General features: G+C 38.0%; 1 protein-coding gene across 1 annotated transcript in view; it reads left to right on the forward strand.

Annotated features, from left to right (window-relative positions):
• The window catches only part of ADAMTS19 (ADAM metallopeptidase with thrombospondin type 1 motif 19), a 160896-nt gene that overhangs the window by 72738 nt on the left and 63415 nt on the right, over positions 1-24743 (forward strand). Inside the window, exon 8 of the mRNA XM_086629295.1 lies at positions 6419-6524. Within this exon, the coding sequence (XP_086485421.1) occupies positions 6419-6524 (106 nt within the window). The remainder of the gene's footprint in view (positions 1-6418; positions 6525-24743) is intronic.

The following is a 24743-nucleotide window of genomic DNA, read 5'->3' on the forward strand; positions in this document are numbered from 1 at the left end:
AGTATTAGTTTTTCTAAGATGTACATAAATCATAACAAAACAACTGAATGACATTTGAGTTACGCTTGCATAAAATGCAGCAGAAGTTGATTTAGTTTTATCCCATTGTTTTTTGTAATGTCTTCCAGGGGTGTGTATGCATATTTGGGGGGGTATGTGTGTATATATGTACAGGTATAGTTACCGTCACTGTCAATATCTCTCACTTTAAAAAGAAAAAGATACATATGTCTAGGTTTTTCTGTTTACATTTGAGATTTATGTTACTTGTGTTTGTTAACTTTGTTGTTTTGATTGCTGCCGTGTTTAAGGGTTGCTAATTCACTGATGACTGACAGGACATTTTTTTCCTGGAAATCCTCAGTGTCTGGGACTCTCTTCAGAGCAGCTTGTGCTAATTAGACTGTCAAGTGTCAGCTTTTTGGAAAGCTTTTTTCTCCTACTTCTTAAGAAAAACATCTGGGCTGCTAAAAAAAATCATTTGTTAGATTATTAATCAAGTCCAGTTAAGCACCATCATTTATGCTCTCAGGCTCATTGATTTGTCAGTTCAAATTTAAAATACTTCTGTTTGAATCAAAAGCCAGATGGGCATTAAATTTTATTTCTTTTCCAGTGGTTAAGTTGGTTTGTGCATCATCAATAATTTGAACTTAGGTCATGCTATCAGGAGTGTATCATTGCATGGCACCTTCTGAAGGCTAACAATTTTTTTTGAAAGTTTGTAGTTCAAATCATCATGAGTTTTTCTACATATTTTCTATCCATTTCAGGCTTATCTATATTTCATCCATGTTTTCTACTATTGTTTATGAAGCTTGGTATAGAAACTTTGGAAGACAATTCCATACAGAAATAATACTTTTATTCATAGTTTGTGCTTAAGCAGTATCAGTTGTAAGTATACTAATTTAATAAAATAGATCCATCATTCATGAAGTTAGTGAACAGTTTCAATATTCTTGAAATTATATCTAATGTGCATTCAATAGGAATAGTGTGCTTCATTATTTTACTTAGATGACAAGGAACGCAGTAGGCACTGGGCATCTGTTGTGTTTTGCATCTTGGTCAAATTTGACAATTTTTTACTAATGGATAGATAGCACAACAAGGAGCATACTATCCCTAGATTCCTGAGAATATAACATACTCTTTCACTAAAAAATACTTTAAAATCAAAGTTAATTGATTTTTTATTTAACTGTGCTATACAAACGTATGCGCTTATTTTTTTTCAGTTCTTTCATCTTGTTTTCAAGGGTTGGCAACAGGACATCTCCGTTTTTTATGGAATTTTAATTTCATATGGACTTCAAATTCGGAGAGTCTCTCCTTCATCAGTAGTAAAGGGATATCTGGATGATCCCCTATCTCTCTTCTCTGGAATCAAAGAATACGTTACAGGAACTGTGTTCTGTGGTTTTTATGGTCATTATTGCCTTATAATCGAGAAAAAGAAAAATCTGTTAGGCAGAACGTTTCAGTTCCCAAAACAGAAGAGCTGTGAAATGTGGGTCCAGAGGAGAGCCATGAAGATGATCTGAGGGCTGGAAAACATCTCCTATGAAGACAGGCTGAGAGAGTTGAGGCTGTTCAGCCTGGAGAAGAGAAGTCTCCAGGGTGATCTTATAGCAGCCTTCCAGTACTTAAAGGGGGCTTACAGGAAAGCTGGAGAGGGACTTTTCACAAGGGCGTGTAGTGATAGGACAAGGGGCAATAGATTTAAACTGAAAGGGTAGATTTAGATCAGATATAAGGAAACAATTCATCACTCTGAGGGTGGTGAAACACTGGAAGAGGTTGACCAGAAAAGTTGTGGCTGCCCCATCCCTGGAACTGTTCAAGGCTAGGTTGAATGAGGCTTTGAGCAGCCTGGAGTAGTGGAGGGTGTCCCTGCCTATGGCAGGGGGATTTGGAACTAGATGATCTTTAAGGTCCCTTCCAACACAAACCATTCTTTGATTCTATGATTCTATGAAATAGCTCAGGATTGTGTAGAGTTGATATCCAGGTGATATCAATGGATTAAACTGTTAGTATGTGGAAGGGTGTCTTTCAAGAGTATCTAAAATTAGGAAGCAGATTTTGGAGCAAGTACAAGGAAAGGGATTCAGAATGAGTACATAGCTAATGGTGTGACAACCAAGTTTGAATGTGTTGTGAAACCAAGAAAGTTCGAAAGAATAGAAATTCAAATGTGCTAAGCAATTAATTCATGTGATTAAGACTTTCAGAATATGAACTCCATTTCATTGAATCATTATGAATGGAAAAATAATAACCATTCTCTAACCTTTTAGAATGCAGTATCGCAAATGCAGACATACTCAAGTCATACTCCCATGTTGTATGATCACTTAGAAAGAGCAATGTTTGTATGTTCGACTGCATATTTCTTAATGCTATTTTGGATTTTTTACTGTGGAGTTTTCATTCCCGTGGGCAGTGCTGGCACTAGCCTTTTAATATAGGTAGTGAATTTATCTTATGGGCAGCAGGCCATGAATGAGTTGGTAAAGCTAACAAATTTTTTTGAATACTTTAGTTGGTTTTGTGTAACATCCCCGTGAGCTGAAGCACAACTTTTCAACAGAGAACTTGTAAATGTTTGCCTACTTTGAAAAAATAAATAGTTTGATGGTGTGTGAGAATGTTCGTTAAGAATTCAGAAAATTTTAATTGTGTAGAATGAAATTCCCATCTCTATGGGTCATAGTAATGGTAGTAATAAACCATTGCTATTACTTTGGCAGAAGTTCTACTTTTCTGAAGCAGCATGTGTTTCATTTGGCTATTTACATGTTTGATAAGAAAATGTAGTCTCTTATGTGATTCTTCTAGGGCACAATGGTAAAGCTTTACTCTCTTAATTGATACTGCATGTATTTTCTTCTAATTTAACTTGAGAAATAGTTATCTGCAGAGTGAGGTAATTTAAGTATTTTACACTTGGCATGTATTCATTTGGTGCTTTTTTTGTTTCAAAACACAGTTTTCTTTATAGATAAATAACAGGATTCTTCCTTAAATTGTCAGTGAGATGATGTTACTGCTTTCCAGCCAACACTTTTCAGCTACTAAGCGTTTTAATTTGAAGCTATGTGTTGAGACCATGGGGTTCACTAGGAATACTTTAATCATAACAAGGGAGCAATTGTTCGTTGGTTTTTTTTTCTTGTGGATTTAACCTTGGAGCAGTTCCAGCTGTGTTAATAAGCCACAGGAAGCTGCAGTGAACATACATATATTGAAAGAAGAAATTCCTTCTCTTACCTAATGCAGATACAACTAAGCAAGAGCAGCTGCTTAATGAAGTCAGTTTCTTTTTCTCTACACGTGAAATTAATAACCAAGGACAAGACATGAAACTAGTTCATGGCTAGTAGCTGGCTGGTTTGCATCCAGTAGCTGCTTTTGGATGTATCATCCACATATGAGATTGATAATAGGGGAAAAGTCATAAAGCATTAATTGCATTGGATGCTTTTGGACATTTCTAGAATCAGAAATCTAATCTAAATGAAATGCAGGTCTTATGTTTCATATATTACACTTTAAAAGATGGAACTTAATCAATTCCCTTCAAGGAATGCGAAGTCTAAAAACGGTATTGGTGATACATATTGAGTATTGTTGAAAATGCCTGCTACTGCTGAGTACTTCTGCAGAATAGGTATGAAACTTGCCATGTGCATAGTTCTCTGGGAATAAATTATGCCTTTGGGGCAGGCAGGATAGTAGACAGCAACTGATAGTACTCATGTTGTTGTGTGGAAAGATACTGCTCATGTACTTGAACCTGCCATTTTAAAGGCCAAAAGAAGGTATGAGGACTTATGTTCCCTACAAAAAACTAGGGAACATCAAACAGTTTTGAGTTAGTACTCAGCATCAACAGGCAGAGTGAGCTTTGGGAATTATCATTCTGTAGATCCCAGCAAGTGAGTTTTATCCAACTGAGGATAGCCATCATCAGTAAGTGTTGTGGTTTAACTCCAGCCTGCAACTAAGCACCACACAGCCACTCCCTCCTTCCCCCTCAACAGAATAGGGGAAGAGAACTGGAAGGGTAAAAGTTAGAAAACTTATGGGTTGAGATAAAAACAATTTAGTACTTGAAGTAAAATAATAATAATAATTGTTAATAATAATAATAATAATAATAATAATAATAATAATAATAATAATAATAATAATAATAATAATAATAATAATAATAATAATAATAATAAAAAAAAAAACCCAACAACAATAGTGATAGTAATAGTAGTGAAAAATAAGATAATGAAGAGAGAGAAATAAAAATTAAGAAAGACAAGTGATGCAAATGAAAACAGCTGGTCACCACCAACTGACTGATGCCCAGCCAGTTCCCAACCAGCAGCCCCCTTGGCAACCTCCCCCCTAGTTTTATTGCTGAGCATGATGTTGGATGATGTGGAATATCCCTTTGGTCAGTGTGGGTCAGCTGTCCCAGCTGTATCCTCTCCCAACTTCTTGTGCACCCCCAGCCTGCTCGCTGGTGGGGCGGGGTGAGAAACAGAAAGGCCCTGACGCTGTGTAATTAACACTGTTAATTAATCTGTATTATTAACACTGTTTCCAACACAAATCCAAAACATAGCCCCTTACCAACTCCTGTGAAGAAAATTAGTTCTATCCCAGCCAAAAAAGCACACTAAGGAGGGTATTTCTGAACATTTTGCATTATAGTAACAGGAGTGCCCACAACACTTCAAAATGCGGCATTGCATTTTGTCTATGGCAAGAGTAATTTTTCTATTTTGTTTTAGCACTTTGTAAATTCATTGATGTTGGCTGAAGTCAGGGCCCTGATGTTCGCTTCTTCTGGTGTTGCTGTCAGCTCTACTACTTAGAGCTACAATATTAAAAGCAGCTTTGTCTTTTTCAGTTTGGTCATCAAAACTTGAAGGAAAATGCATGTAATTGTGAAACTAAAAGGCACAAAATGATTTTAGAAACATTTGTATTTCAGCCACTGGAGTAAAACATTAGAAATAAAACATTACATTTCAGAGCGTGTCTTACTTCTCTTACTTTCAATAGAGTTAATATAAATGATACCTATATTTAGCATGAGGTGTCATTTGAAGGACTTCAGGTTTTTTGCTTTGAACATTTTGCCTTGTTTTGTAACTCAAATTACTTTTACCTCTGCTCCATTTTTTCTCACTTCTTTGCAAAGAAATCGTAAAAGTTGAAATATTCTGCCTTATTCAAATCTAATTTTTAATATTATTTTTTCTTTAGTCCAGAACAACATTCTTTGTTGTATATGAGTTCTGTGTCCGAAAACTTTCAGCCAGCTCTGTTGAGAACAACCAGACTAGTGATAGGGTTACTACTTGAATTTCATGTTATGGATGAGGCATTGTGCTCACAGACTGACAAATAATTGGATTGTAAGAAGAATGACTTTTATCTTTTTAACTTAGAATACTAATTATTACTAGATTTTAAACACTGTCAAACATTTCAAGCTTGACCTTTACATGCAAACATCCAGAAAACATGTTGATCCACAGGGTACCATTCCATTGAAAGGATGTTCCTGGGAAGAAGGCCAATCACTTGAAACAGCGTTTTGATTGCCTACTCCTAAATTTCAAATGAATGTTGACAATAGGTCCCCACTAAATGTATTTGTAGTCTGAAAAAAATTACTGTTACCCAAACTAAGCTGCATGTTCCTTAAGCTTTCACAATTACAGACATTCTACTTTTTAGAAACTGAACTTAAACGCAAAAGCCTGCCATTTAGGTTTCTGCTTTTTGAAAACGTCAGTATTATATAATAGAGGAATTACAGCCTCTACAATGAAAGTGTTTGTCAGGCTGCAGTCTCCTATGAATTCTTATACTTCTGCAACACCTGGCTCTTTTACATAGTTTTAACATCATTAACATGCTGAACACTGTATCAGTACTTAACAGTGATAACGTAGAGGCACAGCTCAGTGCTTTACATTCTGTTCTTCTCAGTCTGTCAGAGGAATCACCTGTTCAGATTTATGCCCTGTTGTCTTAGACATCTATTTTCATTTACAGTAGTATTGATATTCATATGTGTGTTCTATCACATCTCATTAAGGTACCTAGCAACACTTTGAAAGAATACATTTCCTGCACATTGCAGTCTTGTGTAATCAGGTCGTATTACTCTCAGGTAATGTTACCACTGTTTGTGATTTCTGTGCTATCCTTTGTCCAATTTTGTGCTAAAATCGATTGTTCTGGCTTACAAGTAAGTAGACCTTTCTCAGATATCTGTTTGTATATCTGGCTGGCTCTGACCACAATAAAGGTTTCAGACCTGCTTGGAGTCACTAATGCTGTAATACAAACGATTAGTAGTAACAAAAAAATAATTTAATGTGGTGATTGTGTTTCCTAGGTATAGCATATCTGAGTGGGATGTGCAGTGAAAAACGAAAATGTATAATTGCAGAGGATAATGGTCTGAATCTCGCTTTTACCATTGCCCATGAAATGGGTCACAAGTAAGTATGTGGATAACAAACCTTAGCATTTGTTTTCTATGATTTGGTTAATTTAATTGTGTACTTCAGTTTTGCCTTTTTTTCTTTTAGGAAGGCTTTTAAATTTGATGAAAAATTGGGAAACCAATGTTTTTGTTATTAATAATAATGACATATATTAATATATAGTATGTAAAGTAAGCAAATGTTTACAACTGGGAGTAACACAAGACTCTCTATACCTACGCAATAACTAGGTTAGCTGGAAGGACTGACATTGTCTAGAGCAAAAGCAGGTGCCCCAAAATGTTTTTTCTATTGAACTGTGATATTGTGTATCAAATCCCGCTCTGACTGTTGTTGCCAACAAACATTGTAATGAGATCATGAGCTAGAAGAGCCCTTATTTAATTTGGCTTTCTCAGGACAGATCCCATTAAAGGGTATAATGGCCATCAGTCATTGCAACATTAATATTGTTTTTTCCTGCCCTTCACAGAGAAGGATGACAAAGTGAAGATGAAGGTAACTGTCCTTCACAATTGTATTGAATGTTTTTACTCATTACATGAGAAATATTTTGAAGCAAAAGTGAAAAATTCCCATCATGCAATAATCAGGTTTATTAGTGAAAGCTGTATTCAATTCTTGGCTTCAGTACTTGTTAAAGAAAAATAAATAGAAGAGTCCTTACTTAAGATAACATAAAAGCGAGGTGTGCATTAATCTGCCGTTTTTACCTGCAATGACTGCTTCAGGTATCTATGTATACACTTTTAGAAAAGCAGCTTCAGAGTGACAGCAGAGAGGGATGCTTTGTTAAATTCTTTGAACCTCTGAATGTTGAGATTGGGTGTCTTAGGATGAACACTTTGAATTAAAAATAATTTGACTTAAACTGGGTCAAAGCCGTCAGTGAATGGTGGTCATAGCATCTAATGTTGAAAGATGCAGTTGATGACAAGAAAGAATTGGGACTTAAAATTTTTCTATATAAAATCTGTCCTGGATACAAATCAAGCAAATGCAGAGCAATTATATAACTTGAAGGGAAAGAGTGACGTGAGTATGAGATGCTGCATGAAGTTGATCTTTGCTTCTTTTTCTTTTTTTGAGTTTTCATAACTGCAGAAAGCAACTTCAGGTTAATACAAGACAGCCTGTTTGAGTGATAGTTATGATAAAGGAAAGACTTTGAAAGAAAAATTTCTTTTGTAGCCACATGCTGTTCTTTTTCTTTTTTTCACTGTAGTGTTTGCTAATATTGAAGGGTGGGATAAGTAGAGGAAGTCTCATTTTCTGTACACTCTTATGACAGTAAACCAAGGATAAGGGGAAGGAATAACTTAATTTGATCTGCAGACTAGTTCATTCATGACATAAATTAGAAAATTGTTTGAGGTAGATGTGATAAAGCAAATAATTTAGAGAAATATCAGTACTGCTTTATGCCCTGCACAATACAAATATGTTTAGATAATAAAAAGCTTGGCAGCAGAATTATTTGATTTGAAAAAACAGGCATCTTAATCAACGAGAAATGTAATGCTTTATGCTTCCAGAGAAGTGGTGATGTACGAAATCCTAGATGTGGAAAATGGAAAGCAGATATGCAATTTTTGCAAGTTATGGGTGATATGTTGGTTCTACAGTAGAAAATCTGAGGATATGGAATACTGATCTTGTAAAAAAGTTTTTGTCTTGCAGCAGACAAGTCAGACCTATCTTTGACATTCTGAGGGCTGCTGGATGTCAAACAGTATCGGGAACAAGTTAGACAGGGAAGCTCTCTGTTGCTGCCAGGCAGTTCTTCAAAGACTGCTGCACAGGCCAGGCTCTATAACCCTTGTTGCATTCAGTCCTCAACTTGAAATTCTTTCATGGCTTTGCATTGTTGTGGGACTAAGGAAAAGAAAGATTTAGCATGATCTTCCTACAGGGACATAAAAACTAAATTGCTAATACATGAAACCTGGGAAAAAGTGTAGAAGGATACGAAATTTCAAAAGGTTCAAATCTCTCCATATTAATTCAAATAAATTTGGAAAACCAAATATTAGTGATGCCTGATACCCCAGCCCTCATATTCTCCAGTAATAATGGCATTTGGATGACATTAGAGACATTCTCACATTTCTCTGCAGATACTGTAATAGACATTGAAAAGCAACGGAAATAAAGAATAAACCAAATCTGGTTTCATAGTAAAGGACAGCATGTTATTTGAACCACACATTTCTTCAAGAAACTCAAGCTCATAAAGGCTAGTAACAAGCCACATAGAAATTAGGAAGACTACCACAAAAGTGAAGGCAGCCTGAGATAAATGAGCAGCTGCCACAAAAAGTAAAAAATAAGGGACAGCCTCCACTGCAAAACATGGAGAGGCATTCAGCCTGGTCCCTGCTTCATTGTGGAGCCAGAGTCCTTAACCTTTCCCATCTGAAATAGAGTGGTCTAGTACCAAAGAGAGTAAGGTGATATTTCAGAGACATTTGTTTTCTCTGCATGACTGCCTCTGTCTGCCAGCCTAGCCCTGGCAATTGCAAAGACCTCACTAGAAGTAGTCGCCCATTTGTGGAGAGACAATATAAAAATATTTGAAGATAAACATTTGAATGAATGTCCCATTGATAAAAATACTTCAAGACAAACCGTTCGAATGAAGGATCCATTGAAAAGAGATTCAAATGTAACTAAAGTATTTCTCAGAGAGACTTGTCTTGCTCATTCTTAACTGTCTCTGAAAAGGAAATTAAATTATTACCATCTACACCAGTGGTAAGTATTTTCTGCTTTCAGCACATCATATTTTGTAGAAAATTTTCACAAATTCTTTCTGAATCTTGAAGTGACTTTATTATTACCTTTTCTCGTCTAATATCTTTAATCATTCTAGTTGCTCTTGTGAAGAGGGTCGTATTCAGCAACGTAGGAGAAGCGAAAACTTTCTCAAAGACTTTGCCTCTCAAAGTACAATGAAAAAAACCTTTTCTTTTTTCTTCTGTACACCAAATAATATACTTGTCCATAAATCATGATTGAAATAAACTCAAAATACATGCAGTATAGACTGATGAATTTCGTTGTTCAACCTGAGAACATAAAGAAACAAATATATTCACAGTTGCTGTTGTTTTGGTGAATATAAAAGTACCTTTGAAAAAGATAGTAACAGTTTGCTTTTGGAGGGCTTGTTTTTCAACAACTAAGTCCATGCTATTATCTATATATTTGAAATTCGTTTCTCACTGGTAAAATCTCAAGATTTTAAATCTCAAGCTCAGAACAATTTTGCAGACCTCTATAGTCACTGACTTAATTTGTGTAATTATGGTTTAGGGGACTTTGAGGGGATGGTGTATACCCCCTGTGCTGAAATCTAGGTTTGCTTCTACAGGAACACAGCTGAAGAAGTACAGTTAATTATATTGAATATTCTGATACATGGATGTTTATTAAGTGTTGTGGTTTTCTTAGTTTTTCTAATTAAAACAGAAATATTCTTAATGAAATACAATGGCAAACTAAACTTTACATTATGAGGTGTCTTTGTTCTAGCCATGTATATATGAAAGGAAATGATCTTTTAATGTCACTGAGAAATAATGCTGGAAGTCAATAATTGTTTTTTGAGCTCCATCTTGAAATATTAGGAGCCAGTCTGTGTATTCAGAGATTAAAAACTGTAACACATTAATGGATTTGATTTTAATAATCGAATCCTAGTTATTAAAACAAATTTAATGAGCAATTAGGTAGAATTGAATGACTTAGAATGACTTAGAATTAAGTCATTACAGAATGAAAACTAACAACAATGAATTAAAAGGCATTGTCTCCACATGGAGAACAGAGAGAAGGAGAGAATGCTGTTATTTTGGCTATCAAGTAACACACTTAGATGTTTGTTTTACTTATATGATTGCTGTCTGCAGGATATGACTCCTTTTACATATGGAGAAATAAAGGGCAGATGTCAACTGCAGTGTCTCACTATACATTAATTAACAATTATGTGCTCTAAGTGTAGTTTAAAAATTGTTTTAAATATTTGAAAGAGATAGTAGTGGAATTTCTCAGGATCAATTTTATGCATAGCTGCATTCTTTTTCTGATAAGCATTTTATGGAATATTAAATGTATATGTTTTTAAAAATCAGAATATTCTACCAGGTATTTTGTAGTTCCAAAGGGGAAGTCTGTGGAATTTTTCAATCACTGGCTTAATAACTCATAAGCAAACAACATATATTTTTTATGACAATATTAAACAATTGTGTGATGTCCAGTGGAACTTGGGGAATTTTAAATAGGAGATTAGGAAACACTAATGGAACATCAGTTACTCCATGCATTTATTACAGTCCAAAATATGGTAACAGAACGCGATAATCATAGAATCATAGAATCATAGAATGGTTAGGGCTGGAAGGGACCTTCAAAGGTCATCTAGTCCAACCCCCCTGCAAGGAACAGGGATATCTCCAACTAGATCAGGTTGCTCAGGGCCTCATCCAACCGGGCCTTGAACGTCTCCAGGGATGGAGCATCCACCACCTCTCTGGGCAACCTGTTCCAGTGTTCTACAACTCTCATGGTAAAAAATTTTTTCCTAATATCCAACCTGAATCTACCTCCCTCTATTTTAAAACCATTACCCCTTGTCCTATCACAACAGGCCCTCCTGAACAGCCTCTCCCCATCTTTCTTGTAGGCCCCCTTGAGGTACTGGAAGACCGCTATAAGGTCACCCCGGAGCCTCCTCTTCTCCAGGCTGAACAGCCCCAACTCTTTCAGCCTGTCCTCATAGGAAAGGTGCTCCAGCCCTCTTATCATCTTCGTGGCCCTCCTCTGGACCCTCTCCAACTGGTCCATGTCCTTCTTATGTTGGGGACTCCAGAACTGGATGCAATACTCCAAGTGAGGTCTCACGAGGGCAGAGTAGAGGGGGAGAATCACCTCCCTCGACCTGCTGGCCACGCTCCTCTTGATGCAGCCCAGGACGCGGTTGGCCTTCTGGGCCGCAAGAGCACATTGCCGGCTCATATTGAGCTTCTTATCCACCAGTACTCCCAAGTCCTTCTCAGGGCTGCTCTCGATCCATTCTCCGCCCAGTCTGTATTTGTGCCTGGGATTGCCATGACCCAGATGTAGGACCTTGCACTTGGCCTGGTTAAACTTCATGAGGTTGGTACAGGCCCACCTCTCCAGCCTGTCGAGGTCCCTCTGGATGGCATCGCTCCCTTCCAGCGTGTCGACGGCACCACACAGCTTGGTGTCATCGGCGAACTTGCTGAGGGTGCACTCCATGCCACTGTCCACGTCACCGACAAAGATGTTGAAGAGGGCCGGGCCCAACACGGACCCCTGAGGGACGCCACTCGTGACTGGTCTCCACTTGGACATCGAGCCGTTGACCACTACTCTCTGAGTGCGGCCATTGAGCCAATTCCTTATCCACCGAGTGGTCCATCCATCAAACCCATGCCTCTCTAGTTTAGAGAGAAGAATGTCGTGCGGGACAGTGTCAAAAGCTTTGCACAAGTCCAGGTAGATGATATCCGTTGGTCGACCCTTGTCCACTGATGCTGTCACCCCATCGTAAAAGGCCACCAAGTTGGTCAGGCACGATCTGCCTTTGGTGAAGCCATGTTGGCTGTCACCCACCACCTCCTTGCTCTCCATGTGCCTTAGCATGGTTCCCAGGAATCTGCTCCGTGACCTTGCCAGGCACAGAGGTGAGGCTGACCGGCCTGTAGTTACCCGGGTCCTCCTTGTTCCCCTTTTTAAAAATGGGGGTTATGTTCCCTCTCTTCCAGTCATCGGGGACCTCGCCAGACCGCCACGACTTCTCAAATACAATGGCCAGTGGCTTGGCAACTTCATCCACCAGTTCCTTCAGGACCCGCGGATGGATCTCATCAGGTCCCATGGACTTGTGCACCTTCAAGTTCCTCAGATGTTCCCGAACCTGCTCTTCAAGTACAGTGGGCAGTGGTTCATCCTCACAGTCCCTGCTAGTTCTTTCCACAGCTTGGGTGGTAAGACAAGAGGCTTTATCAGTGAAGACTGAGGCAAAAAATTCATTGAGTACCTCAGCCTTCTCTATGTCCCGGGTGACCAGAGCACCAGTATCCTTCCGGAGGGGGCCTACATTCTCCTTGGACTTCCTTTTGTCCCCTGCATACCTATAGAAGCATTTCTTATTGCTTTTTATTTCCCTTGCCAAATTCAATTCCTTCAGGGCTTTAGCCTTCCTCACTTCATCCCTGGTCACTCGTACAGCTTCTCTGTATTCCTCCCAGGCTATCTGTCTCCGCTTCCACCCTCTATAGGCTAACCTCTTCATTTTCAGTTGGTCCAGGAGCTCCTTGCTCATCCACGCAGGCCTCCTGGTCTTTTTGCCCGACTTGTTCTTCGTCGGGATGCACCTCTGCTGAGCTTGGAGGAGGTGCTCCTTGAATGTGGACCAACTTTCCTGGGCCCCTCGTCCCTCCAGGGCTGCCTCCCACGGCACTTTGCCCATCAGGTCCTTGAAGAGGCCGAAGTCTGCCTTCTTGAAGTCTAGGGTACAGAGCTTGCTGAATGGTTTCCTTGCTGCCCCATGGATCTTGAACTCCACCGTGTCGTGGTCACTGCAGCCAAGGCTGTCCTTAAGTTTCACATCGCCCACCAGTCCCTCCCTGTTGGTGAGCACAAGGTCGAGCATGGCACCCCTCCTTGTCGGCTCCTCTATCACCTGCAGGAGGAAGTTGTCGTCCACGCATTCCAGGAAACTCCTGGACTGCCTGTGTCCTGCCGTATTGTCTCTCCAACAGATGTCAGGGTGGTTGAAGACCCCCATGAGGACCAGGGCTTGTGACCGTGAGGCTGCTCCTATCTGGCTATAAAGCGCCTCATCTGCTCTGTCCTCCTGGCCAGGTGGCCTGTAACAGACCCCTACCGTAACATCCCCTATCCGTCCCCGTCCTCTAATCTTGACCCATAAGCTCTCTGTCAGCTCGTCCTCCGACCCCAGGCGAAGCTCCACGCACTCCAGCCGGTTGCTGACGTAGAGAGCGACACCCCCTCCTCGTCTCCCCTTCCTGTCCTTTCTAAAAAGCTTATACCCCTCCATGTTGACACTCCAGTCATAGGAGTCGTCCCACCACGTCTCCGTAATGCCAATAAGGTCGTAGCCCTGCTCATGTGCACGCATCTCCAGCTCATCCTGTTTATTTCCCATGCTGCGTGCGTTGGTGTATATACACTTTAGCTGGGCTCCCGACAAAGCCGACTCGCTGGCTGGAGTGACAGGGGTTCTCTTGGGCAACAGGGCTTCTCTTGGGTGGCAGCATAAGTTAATTTCAACATACCTGTGATCCTTCCTCAGCCTCTGGACCCTTGGTGCTGGCACTGGCGCCATGCTGACAGCAGTGGGCTGAACTGTGCTCCCCCTCCCCCAGCAATACTAGTTTAAAGCTCTTTGCACAAATCTGGCCAGCCTTTGTCCAAGCACCTTCTTCCCTTTCTCGGTTAGGTGCACGCCATCTGCCCCTAGCAACCCAGGCTTCTCAAAATTTACCCCATGGTCAAAATACCCAAAGCCCTGGCTGTAGCACCAGTCCCTGAGCCATGAGTTAACCTGCCAGATACGTTTGGCCCTTGCAGGTCCCTGCCCCTCGACTGGAAGCACTGATGAGAACACTATCTGTGCCCCAGAGTCCTTGACTGCTGCACCCAAGGCCCTGAAGTCCCTTAAAAAAAAGTCCGATAAAATTAACAACAGTAATAAAAAGAACTGTCTACCAATCTTTGTGAATGAGTTACTAATATGCAGTCTGGAATCTCATTAAAGTAACTGAAAAAAAGAGCTATCTTGATATTTATAAGGTTAAAGTAGAATTTTACAATAGAATTTGTGTCTAACAAGGATCAAGCTGAGCACGTGGAAAGCGAAGGTATTAATTAGGATTTATAGAAGACCTCCTTACATCTTGAAAATCATCTAATCACAAGTATAATGAGAAATTTCAGGAGCAGTAGTGGTCACTTCCACTGATAAATCTGTGCTCAGTCGGATTCGTATTAGTAAAGATCACTAAGTTAAGGCATTTGACATGTGGCATTTCGTCTCAGATCTTAAGTCAAAGTATTTGTTCAGCATTTATTTTGATCCCGTATCGTTCAGCCGTGAGAGAAAGAATTAAGCCTTACTTGATACCTGGGTGAAAATGCATACAGACTACCCACTCTTTACATATTAATGACTTTTCTGTCTTGAGAAAGAAGCATTAGGGAGGTTTTACAGGGTAGTGACACTATTTTTCTCTTTCCAAAATATCTGTCTGTAGGGTATACCAAGAATGTTGAGTCTCCTACCCATTAGTCCAGCAACTTTTTCAAAGATTAGTTTCACTAGGAGAGGATTTTGTGGATTCATTTGGGAAAAAATAGCGGAAAACTCTCTGCTTGTTCAGTGACAGCAACCTTTCTTATGAACGATGAAAGACTCCCTCCTCTTCCATGTGCCTTCCCTTCTTCTGAGACAAACTACAAGGGCAGAGTTTGTAATTCCTGCAAACTCATCATAAGCATAGCTTTCTTTTGTTTCCCCACTCAAGGAAATGTATCTATATTAGGATCGTAATTGTCAGTATCTATATTAACAGAATAGACTTTTCATTCCTGAAAACAGAATTTAGATGAACCTTCCATTATTTGAATCACATTGCTGAAATCACCTGCTTCCGTAGAACCTTTCTCTTCTTACATGAGATAGTTGACTTTTAGCCATGCAAGAGTTCTTATTTGATTAATTATTTAGTTACATTTGTTTTACTTTCCAGAATGTGGCATAAGTATTTTTTTAGAGTAAATCAGAAATTAAAGAAGTGACACTTTAGTTCTATTTTACCACAAAGGAAAAAGAATACTTTCTATCTGTAGTGCAATTTTCTACTTTGAGAAGGCAGCCAATTTAATTTTTATGAATGCTCAGAGCATTTTAGTTGATTAAGAAATGAATCATGAATGTAATGATACATGATCTCAAGAGAGTATGGCATCAGGAGGTAAGCAGTTGTTGAAGTTGAAAACCTGTTTCCTGCAGAAATAAATGCAGGTGTGTTAAGTGAAAGTATAGTTTTGACATAAAAATGGTGGAAGTACTGAGGAACTCATGCTGTAGGTAATGGTCTTTTGAGATTTCCTCAATACAGAAATGTTTCAGTACAAGTACAGTTCCTTCGTGACTGCCTTCATTGACAGAGTATATTTCCCAAGTTTGTTGGGTAATCTATTACTCAGACTTTTGATTTGAGTGAAAGAGTAAAAATAAGAAACTACTAGATTCAATGTGACTTTATTTTTTTTTTTTTATGTTTTCAATGATCTTTCATTTTCCCACTTTGAAGCCTTCTCTTCTAAAATATTGCAACTTTAAAGCCTCTGCTTTAATTTTTGTCACTTATAAATTACTTCTTTGTAATTAGTAAGTTAAGAGTCAATGGAATTTCTGAATTTGTTGACCTAAGAGGCTGAGAAATTCATTTCTTGGCATCCACAAAGACTTCTTGTTTATTTTGACTTTAAAATACCAACTTTACTGGTGCTCAAGACCTTCTTATTTCAGGTTATGCTTTTTTGTCTACCCTTCCATTGACAGGAAACTCTTGCTCTATTTCTGTCTGTAATTCCTATACAGAAAGACATATGTCTTGTGCAGGTTTTGTTATTGTTTGTATAATTCGTTTGCTAGCATGAAGGAGACATGCTAGCACAGTTTTGAAGGCCTATCATTCCAAGCACTGGAACATTCAAATGTGAGAAAATCCCTTCATAATTCTAAGCATAAACAGTAAGTGAGTGAATTTCTAGTAAGTATGGACGAATCTCAAAATAGACCTGTCTTTTATAAGCATTTCTCTTAAAGTAGATCTGCTTGAGAGAGATACCATGATGTCATATATTTAGCCAGCTCTCATTTGTTGTTAAGTTATTGACTTAAAAGACGTTTGCAAATTGTAGGTTATTTAACCAAAAGTATGTTGGTCAAATATAACATCGCTCTGGAGTCCCTTTCTCTCAGAGCTCTTGCTTCCCAGCATCCTGACACGGGTTATCTCGGGGTCCTACAATGTCAGGCATTCCCGTGGCAGTGACTACTAAGTAAGAAAGAAGCTGCTGCAGAGCTGTTGCATCACTGGGGACCATGCCAGTAACCTGTACCCAAATAATCTACTTACTTCCTTCCCACTTGCATAAAACCCTAATTCCATGGACTATAGGGGCAGTGGATAAAAGGTGCAGGGGAAGTGCTGAGAAATGTTCACTTTATAGGAAATTTTATCTATGAAGCATTGTACTTGTTTGACATGAGACTACTTTTATTAAATATACTCTTAACAAGAAAGATATGATGCTTCTCCTTTTCCTTGTTAATTACTTTATTGTTTTGATAGTAGGTAATAGAGGGGTTTCACTTTATATTGCATTTCAGCATTACATATTCTTTATTTCAAACATGATTTTGTCGTGGGTTAGGCCGCTCCAGCAACCGAACCCACACAGCCGGTCACTCACCCTCCCCAACCCCCAGGATTGAGGGAGAGAATTAAAGGAGAAACGGGAAACCTGTGGGTTGGGATAAGAACAATTTAATACAGATGATTTAATACACAGTGTAGATGCTCACCACCCCCTCTTATCCGCAGCCCATCTCGTCCCGAAGCTGCAATCCCGGACGAACGCGAGGCCCCGAAATAGAGAGGGGCAGAGAGAGAGAGAGAGTACTCCGAGAGTGGGAGTACTGGGAGAGAGAGGGAAAAAAAAGGCAATAGAGCAAAAGCGCAGCAAGCGCAGAAGAGCAAAAGCGGCGAAAGAGCCAAAGCGCAAAAGCCCTTCTTTCCGGCTGTCCCTCACTTTTATACTGGGCATGACACTGCATGATATGGAATACTAATTGGCCAGTTTGGCCCTCAATCTTAAGTTCCACCACAAATCACAAGGGGAATCGTGTCCCCCTTGTCCCAGCTATGCTTCCCCTTATCCTGCAGTGCTTCTGCACCGGCACACTGAAAAGTCCTTGGAGTCTCACGTCCAACCACAAACATCAACTTGCTATCAACATTCCTCTCAGAGCGAGCCTCTGAGTAAAAGCAAAACACGGAGCTCTTCTAGCTGCTAAAAAGAAGAGCTAACTCTGGCCCAGCTAAAAACAGGACAGATTTATACAAGAATCACCCCAGTAGTTTCATCACGAGTTGTGCCTTTTTTAATGTTAGATTAGGAAAAGAATCGGTAAGATAACTATTCAAAACTATTGCAGTAAAAAACCCACAGTGCACTGAATGATCTTTAAAGCTTTTTTAAAAATGTGTCTTTTTTTTTTTAGCTTATTTTAATGAAGTGCAAAGTATTTATTAGATGTTCAACCATACAAGCAGGACATTTAATACTTCTCTAATGTTAGTAAATAGAATATAATGACAAAAAATAGCATTGTCCCAAAAAAGCAGTCACAAGGTCGAGATCACCTTAGATTCTGTTGTTCAGTTTTCATGCTTTAGTAGAAAAGTTCTTTCAAAATTTATACTCCCTAGTGTTGCTGCATGCTTATCAAAGCAGGCGTCTGTGTTCCACAGTCATGAAGTCAGCTGACTTAAATCAGCCTAGGATCTTATTGGGCAGACTGGTATATTATACCAAACTCCCTAGTGGTCTGGAAATTTTTCAGCAAAACAGAGTTGTCATTAGAGGTGACAGAAAAGGATGCAGTTTATTAAATACTTTGCATTTCCTCTTACTCTCACTCTCAAAATTTATATGGTGATTCCAAATCATGAAGGAAAATAGTTTTGCTTAGTCCAATTCTAAGAACGGAGAGTGGCTCAAGGAAGATCTTACTTTATGCAGACACATCACAACAACGCCTAGCAGAAATCAAGACTCACTATCCTTTTGCTGGTAGCTAGACAGCTGGAGAAAGAAACAGCTTGGGAAGAAATGAAGCACAGACAGTGAAGTAGCACTGCATCAGCATTTTTATTAAGTTAAAAAGATATGGTAGTTTTGTACTTGAAATTTAGATTGGTCAACTGTTTCTTTAGCAAAGTATCAAGGCTTCCATTCCTGCCAGACTATGATGTTCCAGGATGGATTTATAGTTAGTTTTCCTTAGAATAGCATTCATAAACTGAACAGTTAGTAGCTGAACAACTGCCTGCAGGATGCATGGGCTTAATTAGTAGTCTGATACATTTAAAATAGCTGTGAAAAAGTTGGCGAAACATCATTATGGTGTCAATGGTTTTTGTTAATGAGGAAACTTTTTTTTTTTTTTTTTGTCTATTCACTGGATACAGGATAGTAGAAAGTCTTTTTCCTGATCAGATATTTTCTTCAATTTGAAGAAATGTTATATGTCAGTGTTTTTGCTTGGCATAAGATTAAAGTCATAAACCGTAGACATAATTGTTTATCTTGAAATGCTGCAGTTTACAGGATATGGCATGAGTATTGTATTTGCCAGAAGTGAATACTTTTTCTGTATTATATACTCTCTGCAAAAAACTTCAGCAAGGGGTGATATGTATCTACATGTTATGATGCTAAATACATCTGTCACATAAAAGCTTTAAATTATTTATATACTTAAGTCAAAAGACCATGACACTGTGCTGTGTCTAGATCCAATGTCTTGAGGCATGGTGGTAGAAGTGTGGGAGTGATAGAGAAGAAAGCAGCTCTTTAGCAAAAGTTACAAACTCAGCTGGACTGTAGCATATGGTATATGTTAATGTCCATATATTAATATACATGTTGTATTTTTTACCCAATTGTTTTAAGATTGAAAATGTAATCTGAGTTGCCAACATCCTAGAGAATCAGCAATGATTCCCAAAAGAGAAATATTCATTGCGTAGAAGTGTTTCTTTTGATTTCTTCTTTTTATCATTGAATTATTAACAAGAAGATTGAGGTTTCCTTGGCCAGTAGATTCTTCCTTTGAAGACAAATTTTTGCAAAGAAATATTCTTCTACTTTTTGCCATCGTAGTTTTTCTGTAGCTGGATTACGTCCCTTTCAGTTCACTTCAGGCTAAATAATTGATTTACAAGTAGAACCATGTGTCTTAACCCATTTATGCAATGATCTGTGAAGCCTTCACATTTTTAAAAACACTTACTAAAAAATCATACAAGACTTCTTATTTCACTAACTGATTTTTTTTTAAAAAAACAAAATAATACATAGTAAAACATATTTTTGCAATAGTTCTATAAAGTAGCTTACAGAAACCTGCTACTAGTCTGTTTGCATACGTTTCTCTATACAGATGGAAGCATCATAACACTTTTTTTTTGTTGAAAAAGTGTAGTACAAGGACTAACAAAGTAGTGCAGCTTCCATCTCCGTCTGTGATATTCAAATGAGTGATGTTATTTTCACTTATCATATACATGCTTGTGATACTGTGATATGCAAAATATCAGATTAGACAAATTGCTGGAGCAATCATTGTACTATTAAATGCCATGTGAATTTTTAAACCTTGTCATTTCCAGGTATTGTTTAAGAAGTTTTGATGATTCTAACATACTATTGCACATAATAATGTCAAAAAAGAAAACAGTGGAAACAACAGGGAGGATAACGCTTTCTAATTAATAATGACTTTTGATTAATTATTTTTTTTTAAGTAATACAATCCATTCTACGTTTGTCATTTATTTGCTACAAGAGAAGAAAATCAATAGGGTGATAATTGCAGCAAATTTACAAATGCTGTGTAGCTATCATTTATAAAAATATGAATTTTGAAAGAAATCGGATGGCATCCTGATCCCATGACACATCACAGGTATGAACTGATAACATCATTCAGAGGTTTACTATCTCCTTCACAAAGCAAAAGCTTGTAATTTACAGCTGTCATGGCAGAACATTTATATACTTAAATGTTTTTCATTCTGTCATGAGCTTAAACTAGTACTATTATCCTGGATCTTCGGTTTACATTCATCATTCCTCTGCTGCTTATATTTCTTGGGCTGAACTGTTATCCTTTAGGATTTGAGAATCTATTTATTGTACTGAGTATTCAACAACCTACCCCTGGTTCCTTGGGTACTTGCTTTTGTGGTTTTCCTAATCCATCTCGTATTTCCTGACCTTTCTCACTGTTAGTGACTAAACTTCTGAACTGTAGTAGTTGTCTTAAATCTTTTTCATTCTAGCTTTCTTTTTTTATTTACAAATAGACGTAATGTCATTCTCCACATCCATCTGAACTGACCCAATTGATTGCTCCTATATTAAGTTTTTGATACCACTTGATCTTTGTGCCTGCATTGCCTGTTTCTAGTTTAACAGCATCATTCTTGTTCAGCTGCACTACCATGCATTTAGGTGGAATATGATGGTGATAACCAGGTCATCATCTGCCATTTGCAAAGCACAATGAAAATAATGAATAAATAATAAAAAGCTTTCCACCTGGAAGAGTGTGGGGTCACTGAGCAAGTTCATGATGCCATGAATGTAGCACATGTAGGAGAATTTTGGAGTCCTATAGTGAGAAGAAATATAAAATAGCACTTTATAATGCAGATCTAATTCTTTCCAGAAGGTATGTGAATATCTTTATTTAACTTATATAAAAATAGCATAATAACTGACCCTTTGTTGAGACTTAAAAGAGCTTTTATTTCTTAATACTTGGCTATAAGCAAATTAAATCAAAGTGTGATACTTGGTAGTTTTTTGGTATGTGGGTTGACACTGGAATGCATTTTGCTCCTGGAAGAACATAATCTATTCCCTTGATGGCAGGAGGGATGCTGTTTGTCTTGAATCCAGCTGTACGCATATAATTGCAGCAGTAGTGAATTGTAAAAGAATTGCATTTTAACTGAAAAATGGAACTGAGATTTTTCTCCTACTTTTGGTGGCCTGAATTGTTAATTCTGACTTCTAAGCACAGAGAAATTACGGATTTTTCTTTGTACTATTCCTACTGCACATTAAACATCAACAGGGATCATCTTCAAAATTTAGCAGAACTTGTTGCAGATTTCTGCATGATATCACAAAAAAAAAAAATCTGGCAGTGTTTTTTAAACAAGTTTTAGAGGTTTTATTAGATAAAAATATTTTTTCAGTTGACTTGACAACCATGTATAATGTTAGTGGAGTTTATTTGACCAAGGCTCTTTGTCAAAATACTTTTAAACTGAGATTATTAAAATACAGTTTAGTTGCATAGTGTGAGTTGAAATATTGCTAATATTTCAGTTAGGGAATGCATTCCATAAAATGCTTCCTACTTTCATATTATATCTGTCGTATATAGTCTTTAACGAGAATGGGTGGAGCATTTGTATGTATCAGTGAAAGAATTACGCTTCTGTTCTTAAAACAGAATTTGAATTATTTCCATGTAGATATGATCTACTACTTGTTAAAGTACAGCATTGTCTTCTTTGTTAGTTATGTGTTTTCAGGCTGTTTTAAAGTTATCCTCTCACCCCAGACTCCCTTGTCTGCCTCCCACACACACATGTTGTTGCTTTGCTCTTGCATGATGTTGAATGATCACAGCTGTGGGAGAGAGCAGCTTATGGACAGAGAGGGCAATGTGCCCAATGCTAGCGTAATAAATTCTATAGGAAGAGCACAGAACAGCACCTGACACGGACACAGTTTCTGCAGTGCCTTTGTTATGGTGAAAAGATGTGGTTGCCTCTTTCATGTAGACAGTACTGCAAGGAAGGCTAGAAAATACCATGACCACGAGTGTGAGAATCAAATATTATTATATCCTTGATTGTTAATGAAGAATAATGTACATCCTTACATTACTTACTGTCTTGCTGAATAGGAACGTATCAGTGACTGTTCGTCTTCTTTCTTTCATCACACACATAATGCGTTGTGGTGAAAGAAATCAGAAGTCAGTACCACTGGTTATCTACTTTTGTGTGGTCTTGTAATTGATACTAGGTTGGATAAAAGTATGCAGTCATTACCATGCTATAGAAGGGATCAACAGTATATATTGAGGATAAGATTTCGGAGAATCTTTAAAAGCAGGTTCTGTTGCTACTTTAGCATATGTCTCACATACTGTCTTGTTATTTGATTAGTTGATGTCAACATAATGGTCAGTATTCCCTTTTGAAGTAGCTATTCCTTCTCGTAGTCAAAGGCTTTGATACTGGTCTTCACTACTTGCTGGATATTTTGTTACCGGTACTTAATTTGGAGGTGGAAGCATATGAAGGAATGAATCCTGTGGGATTAGTGCAGATAACTTTGAACTACATTTGAATATCAAAACAGAATAGGAGAGCTGTTACAAAAGTATAGAAGCTGAAGTATTGGAAGATGGTTGGAATTATATTTTTATATTAGTGCTTAATGTTGCTGATATACACAGTTGTTATAAATACAACAGTTTTTGCCACTTCTTACCTTGAAAGACAATGTTGTCCTCAAAATTCCTCTACTGCTAGACTATACAGAACGCTTCTGTGGTAATAGATTGGAAAAAAAGTTACACCGATGTTTATATGTAATTGTGGCTGGTGGCACTGGTTTTTGAAACAGTGAAGATCTTGGTTCAGCTCAGCACACATCTTTGTGGGTAATTTTGCAGACTGGTTTGTGACAAAGTCTGACTTCAAGAATTGCTCTTCGGAGTGGATGGGAAAAACTAGTAATCAGGAAATATTTATTTTATTTTTTTTTAATTTTAAATAACATGTAAATGTGTTAATTCCGTCTCTGCATAAATGGGAGCCATCAGTTATATAATAAATTGTATCAACAAGATTGCGTGTACTTGTATATTGTAAATGCTATATTTCAAATCTGAGTGTATATATAATACTGACAAATGAGTACTGTTGCCGTAAGGAAGTTTGTAACTTGAAGAGCTGTGACCAAACTCTATTTCAAGGGCAGTCCACAAAGTAAAGTCTCAGTAGATTTTCTGTGTCTTCTTCCATAGTTCTTATGCATCTAACTCTGGAGATACAGGCATCCTAAATTCTGCGTGTGAGGCATGTAAGAAGAATTTAAGGAAAGTGCAAAGGCACTTCCCTGTAGTTGTTTTGTCCCATTGAGGCAGTTCAGGAAAAGACAGAATTACAACTAACAAAATTACCTGATTCATGCAAAGTTAGCTGTTCAGTGCTCCAGATTGTGGAGTGTATACGTCACTGTAAGAGACTGAGCACTCTGATAGGCAAGATAAAGCCCTACACAGCATTTAAATTAATTTCATTAGTAAACACAAGGTAATGCAGCTTGCCACACGATACAAAATTTGATCTAGTCATGAAGGGATTTTGGGGCAGAGTGGAGAAGAAAAGTGAGCTGGTGGTTTCAGTGATGGGTGGCAGGCCTTTTTTGCCCTTTGGCACCGCAGTGTGTTGAAACAGGGAGAAGCATGATGTCCATGTTTTTCTACAGAAGCAGCAAGCTTCTCCTGTCTTTGCAGTCTCTAAGTGATTCGACTGCTCTTTGGCTGAAGGAGACAATAAAAGGTATAAAGCTTTATTCTCTCTAAAGTTTTGCTTTTCTGCAGGGCAGACTAGAGCTGCAAAATTCCAGCACCACTTTGAATCTAATGCTCTGGAGAGTAGTCCCATACTCATTTACAAATCTTCAAAAACAGCTGAGAGTATTTCATTTATTTTTCTTAATGTCAGTCAAGCGTGTATCCACTTAGCTAATACTGAAAACTTTATTTTTATTCAAGTCTATCTTCTTCCTCTCTGCTTATTGGTTGTGAATAAGAGTGATAGTGAGTCTTCACTTCAATTAAGGTAGCAGCTTCAAGCAGTTTTTCAGTAGAAATTTTCACTGGAGTGCCCTGTGTAAGAACTCACTGGGATATATATGGATGCTGAGTCTTTAAAATCAAAATTAATTAAATTTCTTCATTAATGTTATTTCTAATAGTAGACATTGAAAATACATTTAGGTGATTTTTCTTTAGATACGGTAACTATACGTTAAACTAGTAAGCATTTTAGTATTCTATAAAATTTCAACAAACCAGTTCCATACAGAATTAAGATGGAATCAAATGATTCACTGATCTCAAAAAGTTGATTTCCAGTATTTTTGTGCCCATTAGTGAAAGAAGTGCAGTTCATTAAACCTGCAGTAGTTGTACAGTTCTGAACATTCAAAAAGTTGTCCAAAGTATATATTGAACAGCTTATTAGAATGGAATATTTTTCATCA

This window comes from Tauraco erythrolophus, chromosome Z (genome assembly GCF_009769465.1).
Source record: "Tauraco erythrolophus isolate bTauEry1 chromosome Z, bTauEry1.pri, whole genome shotgun sequence".
Classification (NCBI taxonomy): Eukaryota; Metazoa; Chordata; class Aves; order Musophagiformes; family Musophagidae; genus Tauraco; species Tauraco erythrolophus.